The sequence below is a fragment of the Fulmarus glacialis genome, unplaced genomic scaffold, assembly GCF_000690835.1.
Source record: "Fulmarus glacialis isolate BGI_N327 unplaced genomic scaffold, ASM69083v1 scaffold12767, whole genome shotgun sequence".
Classification (NCBI taxonomy): Eukaryota; Metazoa; Chordata; class Aves; order Procellariiformes; family Procellariidae; genus Fulmarus; species Fulmarus glacialis.
In genome coordinates, this window is record NW_009222739.1 from 20,933 (window position 1) to 33,961 (window position 13,029).

At 39.7% G+C, this 13,029-nt stretch overlaps 1 protein-coding gene across 1 annotated transcript in view; it reads left to right on the top strand.

The window, feature by feature from the left end:
- ADAM22 (ADAM metallopeptidase domain 22) overlaps positions 1 to 13,029 on the top strand; it is a gene marked incomplete at its 5' end in the record, with an annotated part of 52,934 nt that overhangs the window by 16,799 nt on the left and 23,106 nt on the right. The window contains 10 exons of the mRNA XM_009581568.1: positions 589 to 688; positions 4,459 to 4,530; positions 5,062 to 5,154; positions 7,302 to 7,382; positions 7,610 to 7,660; positions 7,946 to 8,009; positions 8,536 to 8,641; positions 10,214 to 10,330; positions 11,069 to 11,237; positions 12,215 to 12,323. Of these exons, the coding sequence (XP_009579863.1) occupies positions 589 to 688; positions 4,459 to 4,530; positions 5,062 to 5,154; positions 7,302 to 7,382; positions 7,610 to 7,660; positions 7,946 to 8,009; positions 8,536 to 8,641; positions 10,214 to 10,330; positions 11,069 to 11,237; positions 12,215 to 12,323 (962 nt within the window). The remainder of the gene's footprint in view (positions 1 to 588; positions 689 to 4,458; positions 4,531 to 5,061; positions 5,155 to 7,301; positions 7,383 to 7,609; positions 7,661 to 7,945; positions 8,010 to 8,535; positions 8,642 to 10,213; positions 10,331 to 11,068; positions 11,238 to 12,214; positions 12,324 to 13,029) is intronic.

Here is a 13,029-nt window from a genome sequence, read left to right on the forward strand (position 1 = left end):
ATTCTCTGCATCATATTGTTTTTAGGTGATGCACTGTGCCTTAGGTTGGCACTCTGTACTCAAAATTTATTCAGTGGGGCACATGAGAGAGGGAAGCCAAAATGTTAGCTGTTGTTTGTTAAAAGCATGTTTTAAAATGGCATAACTCTATTATATAAAAGTTCTGTGGGCCAGGACCGCAATTTCATCTAAGATGGAAATGAACTATGAGCAATCTTTGTCTCCTGCGGTGTGTACAGGAAGAAATAAATGTATTTCTCAGATCAGGCCTGTTAGTGGAACAGGTCATGTTTGTGAGAATTACGCACTGCGTAATAAGATTCGTGGTATTTGGCATAAAATAATTTAGTGAAATGTTTTAGACCTCTCACTTTCCATGAGCTCTGTGTCATTGTTGGAAGTTCTTTGTCATTTATTAAAATTATTTACAAATTAGAGTTACAAGGAGATAGTCACTCTGATTCTGAACAGTGTAGTTTTGTACTTTTTCTAAAGTATAACATTATGTTTCTCCTCCTATTTTGAAAAAAGAAAATATAGTGTAAAAAGCATTATAGGAAGTAATCCTGATACCTTTTTTCTGTGCAGGTATTATCTTCCAAGCAAGTTCTCCAAATGTGATATTGAAGAGTATCATGAATTTTTAAACAATGGAGGTGGAGCCTGCCTTTTCAATAAACCAACCAAAGTAAGCATTATCTTATTACTGAGTATTATTTATATTCTATTTCCAATTTAGATGAAACCAAAAAGATTGAAAATTGTAATGTTGGAAAAAAACCTACCTGTGATTTTGATATTTCTGGTTCTCTCTAAGTTCTAAATTTTCTGGTGGCATATGAGTGAAAGTAGCTGATGTTAGTTCATAGTAGTTTGGAAATTATATTTAAATAAATTTTTAGTAAGTGGTTTCATGTCTAACAGGGTTCCCACAGGCTTTGGTCTAGAACCATCCCTCATGCAATTTGTTCTGAATATTGTAAATACAATATGTTGCTGAATTTATTTGCTGAGGTTTCAAGTGTCTTGGTAAATTTTTGCACAGCTTGAATTCTAATTTGCATTGAACTGATGTCGTTTGATACAAATCTCTGGAAGCTGAAGTAAGATTGCTTTTATTTCACATCTGTCCCAAAATGAAGACACAGCTCCTAGAGCCTCTGCAGGGGTTGCACTGCTGTGCAGCCCAGTGGCTTTGCAGGCACCAACGGTTACAAATGGTTGTGATATTCTCCCTGTTCGGAGAAGGGAAAGTTTTTACAGTGGCTCTCACAACGGATTTTGAGACTAGTTTTTCTAAAGCAGGAAGAGGCAGAGCAGGAGAGAAAGCCCGAGGAGTAGGGGACACACACTAGGAGAGCCTGTGGCTGCTGGGCACCCGTCACACTCCTCATTCCCCAGGCGCTGCCCACGTGGTCCCCATCACTGTCACCAGGTTTTGTCATCCCCTGAACCGCACGTGCTGGGGGAGAAACATGTCTGGTGAGAAGTGCTCGGATCATCTTAGCTCTGTGTTAGCTCCTTCCAGGCCAGTGCATGTGGCTCTGCACAGCCCTGCCTTGTGCTGGGTAGTCCCCACAGACGGGGAAGGCTGGCGAATCCCTGCTGGACCCTGGTCCTCAGTGCCACTGTACCTAGCAGGGTGCATTACCTCCCTAAAGGCTTGGAGGCGGGAGAGCTACAAAAGCGTCAGGACCCACTTAAATGACTGAACATCCCCTCCAAATTTGCCTCTAAAATATGAAATCAGAGGTCTTGCTGCATGAATCTTGGAAATCGGGAGAAGTGGGGAATATATCTTGAGATAGTATTCGCCTTTGCTTTGCTTTTCTTGTCTCAATTTTGGCCTGCTAAACAGGTATATTCACGTGAAGGATGCAAAGAGTATGAAATGATTAACTGAGACATTTAAGGGAGATAAATACAAAACAAGGCTAAAGAAACTCCAGCCAAGATGCAAGCACTTCTACAGTTGAGGATTTGCAGCAGGGTTTCAGTGTATTCCTGCTCCATTTACTGAAGCATGCGTTAAAATGTAAAGTAATGAGCATAATGATCTTGACTCTTTTCTATATATAATTAATGTTAACTTCTATTTAATGGCTGTCTTTCAACAAGCAAAGGAAAGAGGCTAAGGCAGAAAGACAGTCTAAGGTGGAAAAAAGACTTGGTAGCTGAGGGGGTCGCAGGTGTAAAAGAGAAAGTCAATTCTGGAGTGATGCACGTTCCTCCTGGAGCAGCTGAGAAAATGTACATGTCCTGACAACCACAGAATTTCAATAAATGTTAGAGAGGGGAAGAGAAGGCATCAAATCTGGATAAGCTGAGTCTGCTTATCTCTCAAAGGTCTCTTTTTCATGGAAGAATGTGTTATTCAAAGTGGAGAGAAAGCACTGTAATTCATTAATAAGATGTAAGATTTCTCTTTCTTTAAAATGCACCTGCATTTTAGAAGTTTGCTTTTTCCCATCTCATTAAAGGTCGAGAGAAATATTCATGGTTTTATTTCTTTGCTGAGTCGATTGTTTCCATAGTGTAATGTGTCTTGTTTGGGCTTGTTTTAGTGATTATGTTCATGTACGCGTCTGTCACGTGGAAAAAACCAGTTACTCTCATCTCAGTTTAGATTGACAGCATTTACAATTTTTTCTAATGGCATGTGGCAATGTGAAAGTTAGATGTGGAAGCCAGGGTGATTTAGACTCTTTTATGTATTGTTGTTTGGGTTGGTTTAAAGTTATCATCAGTGGATGTCTGTCTAATTCACAAGGCTGTCAAAGACAAGTGTTTCCTGGCAAAGGTGGTGAAACACAAATTTACTTTTTTTTTTCAAGAAATATGAGATAAAGGAAAACTGATGTGACAAGGTGCAGTGTTTGACAGTGCTCCAGTGTAAGATCAGCTGTGATCCCGAAAATTACATCAATGACTGCTGGAAAAGATTGAGCATATGCTCTTTTCAAATGAATGGATGAATTATATGACTTTTGGAGAAGAGTTACCCAATTTGCTTTTCATGTTTTTTCTTCCATTTCATATTTAGCTTTCCCTATGTACTGCAGCAAATTGCCCAATGTTTTAAGGCAGGACCCTCTGTTACTGCCATCTACTTGTTTGTATTGTGCAGCACACCTAGACATACTGAAGAAGTTAAGATGTCTGGAAAAATATGTAGGAAACAAGCAGTTTTAACAACTCTTTAATCATTCTAAAAGATAATTGCTTGCTTACATTTAATGTAACATTCTACATATGCATTTCACGCTGCAGTCAAATTTCTATTTCAATAGGGGCATCTAACAATAGCTGGTCAGTCTGTACCACAAGCCTCAAGCTGGTTTGTGGCACAATGAAGTACGCGGGATGATGCTCCATCCTGTGGGCTACTGGCAGAAAGGCAGCAGCCAGAGAAAAATGAACTGTATACCATGAGCGATGTACTTGTGCAGATGGCTCATAAGCAGAGTGGCTTCTGGAACGATCCTAGTTTAATTGGCGAACTCGGAGGACAATCTGCAAAATTTTAGTCTTGGTGATATACTCATATACCTTCTTATTTATGTAATAAAAGTACTCTTATGTTTTGTTATGGACAAAGAGAAAAAAACATTTTATTTTATTTTTGAAGAATTACCTCTAGAAATTTTAGGAAAATGGAAACAATAAAACTGGAAAGAACAGAGTATAGATGTCCATTAAAAGATAACATAGCATGGGTCCTATGTGAAAAATGATAAATGAATCTTGCCTCTGGGAAAGGAAAGTACTAGTGTAAATATACAGATTTAGACATTTTAAGTTACAGTTTAGGGGGGAGGCTGAAGGGAAGGAGAGGAAGCCTCACCAGCTATACTTTCTCATCTGCCTGTGACACAGGCTTATGGAAAACTGCTGAAAGTTCCCAACTGTGGTAGAGAAAAAGGGAAGGAGAAAGCATCCAACTGCAACAAAAACTGACAAAGAAACGCAGCCTCTCCCCAGTTCCTGCATTTCTGAGCCATGTGCTCCCCAAAGGACAGTTTTTCATGGCTATTCTTGAAGGTATTATGCAGGCATCAGCCAGGGACACAGCCCTCATCACTTGAAATCCAGAACAACAGCAATTGCAACCCCCGTGATGATAATGAAAATGTCATATTGTTTTAAATTTTTTCTTTTATTGTCACACCTTTTGTTTTTGATTGTGCCTTCTGCTCAAACGGAGTCTGCTGTAAAAATGGCAGTCTCACACAGAAGCAGCCATGTGACTCTGCAGTATTGCTGAATTAATTCACAGCATTGTTTGTTCTCTCACATTTTGTTTGTGCTGTTTCTAGTCTGCTTCTTCCTGAGTTGTGGGTACTGTGTTTTTGTTAATGCATTTGGAGTGCTAGCTTAAAAAACATGTTGTACAGAATAAATATGACAATGATTCCCTTAGGAGAGACATGCCCTTTGATTTCTGATTTTGCTCTGCAGCTTCTGGATCCTCCAGAATGTGGCAATGGCTTTGTGGAAGATGGAGAAGAGTGTGACTGTGGGACGATAGCAGTAAGTGCAATGTACTTTAAATTAGCAACTAGATTTTCTAGGACACGGTGCTGGCCATCACTGCCATTGACATTAAGTGGAGAAAGACAGGCAATGTTAAGGTCCTGCGGCAAAGAATTCATAATTTCTTACCTTTTTCCATCATGTTTACACAACGTGGGCCAGCTTTTTTATTTTATCACCACATAAATTCTGAAGAGCAATAGCAATAGCTACCTGTGCAGAATCAGGCCTTAAAAGATGTTAAAGAAAGTATTTTCCTAGATGGGAACATGACTCTGGTCAGTGCTAAAATGTCAGTATTTAATGATTGACACTGTGAAGTTAGGAAAATTATTTCCTATATTGCATAGCAAACAGCTGCACAGGAGCTTCATACCGAACAGTGCATGTTTTTTTTTCTGCCTCCAGGTGTGTAAAAGCCTGGTTAAAAATCTGTTCAGGTAGCACACTAAGACGAGAAGTAATAAGAGAGCTTGGGGCTCATCTGCTTTTCCCATGTATTCTGTTACAAGTGTGTGTGTTCCTCAGGAGTGTGCCAGTGAAGGAGGAGAGTGCTGCAATACTTGCACCCTGACGGCAGGTTCCCAGTGCAGCAACGGGCTTTGCTGTCGAAAGTGCCGGGTAAGGGCAGTGACCTTAACTGCAGCATCCTGACGGTAATGCATCCAGTTGGCTACAGGCACCACAGCACGTCTTTTTCCTTGCAGACCTTGTGTTTACTTTTCTGAAAGCTTGCCTTTTAAAATTGGCTGAAAACTGGTTCATCTGGGACTGTTCTCTTTCTTTTAGTTTGGGCTTCTTGGGGCAGGGATTGTGATCAAATGCAGAGGTGAATTAAAGCCTTCCAGTTTCAGACAAGTGTGAATCAGGTTGACGTTCCACAAAGTTTCATTAGATGTCCTTGTTTAAACACGCACATCCTTACCCGTGTACAGCTCGCAACGCCTTACATGTTGCTCTGGATTTGCCCCATGAGACTGAATGGGAAAATTGTACCACAGAGGCCCACAGAATGTACCACAGAATGATACAGTAAAAAATCCCAAACAAACCCGCAGCTACCAGAATTGTTCAGAAGTATTCATCTAAAAGACACCTGACTTCAGTTTTAGTTAGGTCTGCCTGTGTCTCTTTATGTTTGGACTGACTGAAATCCCATTGAGTAAAGGGAATCAAGCCCTATGTAAACTATAAGGTATTCTTCCTCATACATTAGTAAATTGTAAAAGGAGGTTTAGCCAGATCTTGGCTGTAAGGGAGCCCAGCTAAATATGACTTCAAATAGTTGTTTATACTCATTTAGTAATAATGATAATTACTATTAATGTTATTAAAACTGTGGTGTACTATGTGTGATATTTTTATCTTCATCTGTGGGCATTTGAGGGTTTCGTTTCCTTAGGAGGAACATTAGTAACAGCTGTGGACCACATTCTTGACTTTGTGCTCATCTTAATGTTAAAAAAAGAAAAAGCACGGATTATGCTGGAACAGATCACATTTCCCTAAGCACATTCCTTTTTTTTAATGTAATATAAAAGAATAGTAGATTGCCAGTGTGGGTGAATTTTGTTCAAGTATCCAAGTCACATAGGCACCATATTAAAGACTCTCAGAAAAAAATTAAGCTTGTGTGTACCTACATTATTTTTGCAAATGAGACAAGGGTTTATCTACATACAGAGTGGCGAGGGTGAGCAAATGAAGAGAAAGGCAGGATTTTGCAAAACACATGTCCCTAGGAGGTGTTAATCAGGACAACTCAAAAGACCATATATAACTGTTCCCAAACTTGGGGTTACCTTCCCCTGTAATACCCTCCCTGAAAGCAGGAGTGAAGGAGGGATTGCAAGCAAAACATGGTGGGTGTACATCCCAGCATCTGTAGTGTCTCTGACAACATTCCTGTCTGTCTGCGTTTTTCCAGAGACTGGCAGGGAAAGGATAAGCTGAAGGCTGAGAAAGTACCAGAGTCTAGCTCTTCCACTGATGTGTGCCCGTTCTCACCAGCTGTGGAGTTAGCAGTTGCCCCAAAAAGAATGTATATGCATGCAGATCCAGAAAAAAAGTCACAGAGCTGCAAAATGAACTGGGTATCACAGACTTAAGAAACCTTTCAGGGAAAATAAGGGGTCTGCACTAACAATTGCCACTAATGGGATGTGTTCCTGCTTTTACAGGTCTTGAGAGTTAGCACGGAAGTCTTTAACCAAAATGCCTGTTAGGTCACTGATACATTTTTCATTGTTAAATATCTTAGAAAATGATGGCAAACCGTACAGAATTCAGTACATTTATTAATAGTTTCTATTACAATTAACATTGTAATAACCATAGTGTTTATACCTAGAGCTTTGCAGTGTCCTTCATCTATAGAAAGAAGATCAAAATCACTCTCCCTGTTTTATAAAGAAAAGCAAAATAGTCACAAAGGTGCAATGACCTGGTTCAGATAATGCTGCAAGCCATTGCAGTATTGATTTGATAAACAACAGGGGTCCTGTGTCCCGGGAGAGCGCTTATCCTGCTCGGCCTCACACTCAATGCACTCGGGAAGGGGTGCCTCAGGGAGTGGTACCACTTGCACCAGTAAATGGCCGGTGGCTTGACAGGTGCAATGTCTGCACCAGGGAAAGGAAAGTCTTCCCACTTCAGTCAGCACAAGAAAATTTCCCATTTTTTATTTTAGTTAAAACTCTAAGAAAGCATTGCATTTAAGGCAGCATATGGAGAAATCAAGACACTAATTTTCCATCCTTTTTTTTCAGTTTGAACCTAAAGGAGTTTTGTGCCGAGAAGCAGTGAATGATTGTGATATTGCAGAGAACTGCACAGGAAATTCCAGTCAGGTGATTTTTATATCTTCTATCCAAGAGATGAAAAAAACCACCTTAGTCTCTCAATCACTATGAATGTTGCCATTTTGTATAGTAAGGTGTTTAAAAATTGTATTAAACCTGCTGATAATGAAAAAAACAGCATGATACTGAAATAGTTTTCCATATGACATTTGTTGTGTGCTTTGCTTCCATGCTTGTCTGATCTATGATCTATTAGTTATTTTCTCTTTCTATAGTGTTCTCCCAATATTCATAAAATAGATGGGTATTCATGTGATAACAAGCAGGTAAGTAGCACATCAACTTGTTTTACATTCTTTCTGGTTTTATAGATTGCTTTTTGTAGATTTTGGTTTAAGATCTTTGGAAGTCACCTGGGGCAGTTCTGCTGACATTCCTGAGATTTGGGTGCTAGTTATATTTTGGAGCTAAGCATTTAAATGAACAGAAAGTAGAATCACATATTAGTTGCCTCAATAGAAAATATGTGACAAATCTGTTTATTAAACAAATACATATTTTGGAAATTCAAGATATTTGAAACTTTTTCTGTATCTTTTCTTTCTTTCTAGGGTATCTGTTTTGGAGGAAGATGTAAAACCAGGGACCGGCAGTGTAAATATATCTGGGGTGAAAGTGAGTGAATGTTATTGTTTCTAAGTTGGTTGTCATTCATGTGGCTTGAAAGATTATCTTATCTGAGAAAAATTATGGAAGAGACATATTCAGAACCATTAAAACCAGCTAGGACTGTATGTCCTTCGCCCTCTCCCCTCCTCGTTTTGTCTTTCCATCCTCTTTTCCAGCTCTTTCTCTAGCGTTGATTAACTTACTGGGGATTATTATGAAGTCTTAGGTTTAACTTCTCATTAGTAACCACCTAGGGAGCCTACACTCATATTTATTGATTTATTTCAGTGGCTTCTGGACATTTTGGACCAATAAACCCTGGTCAATCTGAACAAAATCTTAAAACAGTCCTGTGGTGCCAACATAAAACTTTTGGTTGAGAACACTGTGCGGAGTTTCACAGGCCACCTGCAGACCATTTACTGCAGTTCCAGATTAGGAAGCTCTGCTTGCTTTGATTGTGCAGACATTTCCCAGGACCTGGCTTTTCGAAGTCTTCATCGTCTTAGAAGAGATTTGTTTCTGTTTTTAGAAGTGACAGCTGCTGACAGGTACTGCTATGAGAAGCTGAATATTGAAGGGACTGAGAAAGGAAACTGTGGAAGAGACAAGGACTCTTGGATACAGTGCAATAAACAGTAAGTTGATCCATTTAGAAAACAACTGGTATGAGATTTTTATCCCTGATCCAGTTCTTTAGCTGGCATGAAGAGGCTCAAAAAGCCTCTGTACAGAACAGGCTTCTCCTGGCCTTCTTCTGCAGACCTTCGTGCAGGAAATTCTGGAGAGAGAGGAGTGTCGAGAGGAGATGATCTCTGTAAAGAGAGCACCATCTGAGCTTTGGGAGCACTTGGACCAAAAGTGTCCTAGTACTCTTGGTGAGGCCTAGCAGTGCAGAGGAGAACAGCCTGTGGTGTCATGTCTCAGTGTGGTGTTCACCTTTTATGCTGTGCCATTGCATTGCTAAGTTGTCTTCAGTTTTCATTGTATTGTAACCCTCCACATCTTTTCCTGCAAGTTGCTGCCTAAACCATTGTTTCACATTCTGTATTTATGCAGTTGATTATTTCTGCCTATTTCTGAACCTTTCACCAGTCCTCATCAAACTGCACCCTGGTTTTTCAGATGAGTTCTCCATTCTGTCAGTGCCATTTGAATTCTAGTCCTGCCTACAGGTGAACTAACGTCCTTTCCCACCTTTCTGTGCAGATTTGATAATCTTACTTTTGTTCCATTACAAATTCATGAGTAAAAAATATTCAGTAATATGGGAGAGGCCAGACAGTGCACAAATCTCTGCACACAAGTTGTGAAGTCCATTCAACAGTTGAATTAAACTTGGTGTCCCTTACATATGTGTCATATGAGAGTTTGTTTAAAGCCAGTATCTACTGCTTCTCTACGGGCCAGTTACTGTATCTTAATAGGATAATAAATCAATTTGATACGGTTTTTTCTTGACAGCTTGTCGTGGTTTAAGCTGGCAGGCAGCCAAATCCCACGCAGCCGCTCGCTCACTCCCCCCGTCCCCCCAGTGGGACGGGGAGAGAATCGGAACGGTAAGAGTGAAAAAAACTCGTGGGTTGAGATAAAGACAGTTTAATAGAACAGAAAAGGGAAAATAATAATAATAATGATAGAATATACAAAATGCGTGATGCACAGTGCAGTTGCTCACCACCCGTGCTGACCAATAACCAAGTAGCGATTGGTACTTCCTGGATCACGCCTACCATTCATATACTGAGCATGATGACACATGGTATGGAATACCCCATTGGCTATAGCTGTCCTGGCTGTATTCCCTCCTCCCAGTCTAGCTTGGTAGCAGAGAGTAGTTGTCCTTGACAAGATACTTAGCAACAACTGAAAACATCAGTGTGTTATCAACATTCTTCTCATACTGAATCCAAACCACAGCACTAGGAAGAAATTTAGCTCTATCCCAGCCGAAACCAGGACACAGCTCCCTTCTTGCTAATACTCAGAGCATTTTTGATAATACATCTTAAGACTCTGTTCCCAGTCTAAGCTCCGAGGAGAATAATTTTCATCGGAAATGACATTATTTATGGGACTTACTGTTAGTGGGAGAAAAGCAAGGAATAACAAACATGTTACAACGCAAGTGAAGAAAACCACATTTTTTTGATCATCCATTTTCATTGAATTTTCTTTTCAGTGAGTATCTGCTTATTCTTTCAATGCAGGGATGTGCTTTGTGGATACCTTCTGTGCTCCAATATATCCAGTGTGCCCAGACTTGGAGAACTTGATGGTGAAATCACATCATCAATCTTGCAGTTTGGAAAAGTCTACAATTGCAGGTAATTGGAAATCCTGAAAGCAGAACAGAGAAAATCAGTATCCATCTTGCATGGAAAAGCAGCTTTTTCATTCCTAAGAGGAGAACAACTGTTTCCATTAAAATTTTTTTTCCTATTACCACAGGACCGTTATTCTAGCTCAACCTTTGTTAAGCTTCAGGAACTTGACTGCATGTGAGGAGTGCAGCTGTTTTGCAGTCCCCTCTGTGTAGTAGTTAATTTTGCCTGTAGAGACAAATGCTCTTCTCTGGCCTCTTGATTTTACATTCTTTAATGTCTGTGAAGTACTTAATGTACTCAAAATACATATGTACTAAAAAGACATAATGCCTGCACTGCCAAAGCTAACTGTCAGCTTAATACGTTGCCATATGTTAGCTGAATCTCAATTAGAGACCTGGTGTGTTCTCATATCTTCGCACAACTGAAGACTGAACACACGACTAAGATGAAACAAAGGCCTACACAAGTAAACTCAATGTTTTATCCAACACTAGCTCTTACACAGGAAAAATGGTCTTTGTTTTCACCATTACGTTTGTTTGATGTAGATATACTGCGTTTTTGTTTGTTTCACGTTAGGGCCAGTGAGATAAATAAGCCAATACTTACTCTTTCCTGGTCCTGGGCATCGTATAACGCAGACAGAAATGAAGGCAGCAGCCCAGAGCCCAGTTTCTCAAGCAGTCCCATCTAATCACAGCACAAGTCTCCAGGGTCCTCTTGCTTGTCTTGCAGCGGCGGCCATGTGAAGCTCGATGAGGAGACGGACCTGGGCTATGTGGAGAACGGGACGCCGTGCGGGCCAAACATGGTGTGCCTTGAGCATCGCTGCCTCCCCACCGAGGCCTTCAACTTCAGTACCTGCCCAGGCACCACAGACAGCCAAATTTGTTCAGGACATGGTGTAAGTTCTTGTACTCTTTAATCCTTTTTCCTGTTTTTGCTGAGTATCTGGCATTGTGTAGTGTACTAGCTAGACCTTTCAGGAAGCCGGCAGTGTGACTCTAGAAGTCTTTATACTGGAGAAGCTTTTCAAAAGGGAGGGGGGAGGAGGCACATAAATAGACATAATGCATACCAGTCAAGGCATCTTAAACAATGAGTCACAGTAAGTATGTATTAGTTTTGCAAAAATTTTATCAATCAATTCTTTTGCTATCGCTTCTGCTAACTTGATATTTCCTCATGCAACATACTGGAGAATATAAAGGTTTAAGAACTGAGAAACTTGGGTCTCGGTTCTTCCAGATGCTCTTTTTAATTGCCTCTGTATTATGTCAACAGCCAAGAAGGTTCATAAAGTCATTGGATTTTGTTGGCTGAGAATTACTTTGCTCTAGAGAAGAGGGCAGTGAGCTGGCTCTTGGCTAGTGGCAGCTTCTCCGCTCGGTGCACAGCCTATGGCTTTGCTGTGGCCCTGGCGAGTCCCTTAGTCCCTCACACAGTTTGAAACAGTGTCCAGGTCCCTACAGCTGAGCTAAGATCTAAAGGAGTTGTTCTCTCATAACGTCTTTTGTCTTTTACACTGCATTAAAACTCCCTTTTTTATCTAAAATTAACCACTTAATCATATTTTGAAAAAATAAAATGAGGTTCAGAGTCTCCCAAAGCAATTTATAAATGGCTCTATTAAATATATATTACATTAAAATATATTAGGGTGCTCAATACATATTACATATATTTATATATAACATATAATAATAAATTTAATACATTTATATCTAACATAAATTAAAAATTGCTGTATATTAAAAATGTTTTGTAAAATTTTGCAGGCAGTCAAGATCAGTGCTATATGACTGTACCTATACTGTAGGTATTAGTTATGGGAATAGATTAATTTTATGATTTTATTCTGAGTTACACTTTTGGCTGCAGGTTTGTAGCAATGAAATAAAGTGTGTCTGTGACCGATTCTGGGGAGGAGATGACTGCAGTTCTCGCATCAAAGATGATATATTTTTTGATAAAGATGCCATCAATAAAGGTACATTGTTACAATTTTTGCCAATAACTGGAAAAGTTTGGATTTGAGGAAGGTTCATTAAGCAAAACTAGATCTCCTACTCTTTCAATTAGCATACAACACAATGCACCATTAGGAGCCTCATTCCCTTCCCTTCCTCCCACAGCAGAAGCACTCGCTGTCTGTGAATGAGGTCTCAGAATGGAGCTGGATGTGAGTGGTGCTGCTCACAAGCACTCAGTATACCTCTTGGTACTCGTACCAGTGTGTCCGGTTGTACCTTGCTTGTCCCAATCATCTGAGTGGCCTTATTAAGGATATTGATGGATTAGGATAAGCAAAAAGTTACTGGGACTTTTCATATCTAGATGGAAAGGTAATGTTGCTTACATGATTGGTTTTTATTTGTAGAATCAATTTTTTATTACATGGCCAGTGTGCAGAATGTTGGCACACAAATTTTAGGCTTTCACATTTTTTGAGTGAAAGTTTTTATTCATCTTTAGGTTTGCATACAAGAGGAAGATATATTGTGGAAAAATGAGGGTGTAAATTTTTTTCATTTTAAGTCCTTGTTGGGGGACAGTTTTACCATCTTCCAGAATGTCTCTTTTGGTTAGTTTATTCAGCTATGGAAGGGATTTGAGCAAAAACAAACAAAAAATTAACTTTTGTTCCAATCTAAACATGTATTTGCTTACAGGCAGGTAATAAGGATGTAAGCTAC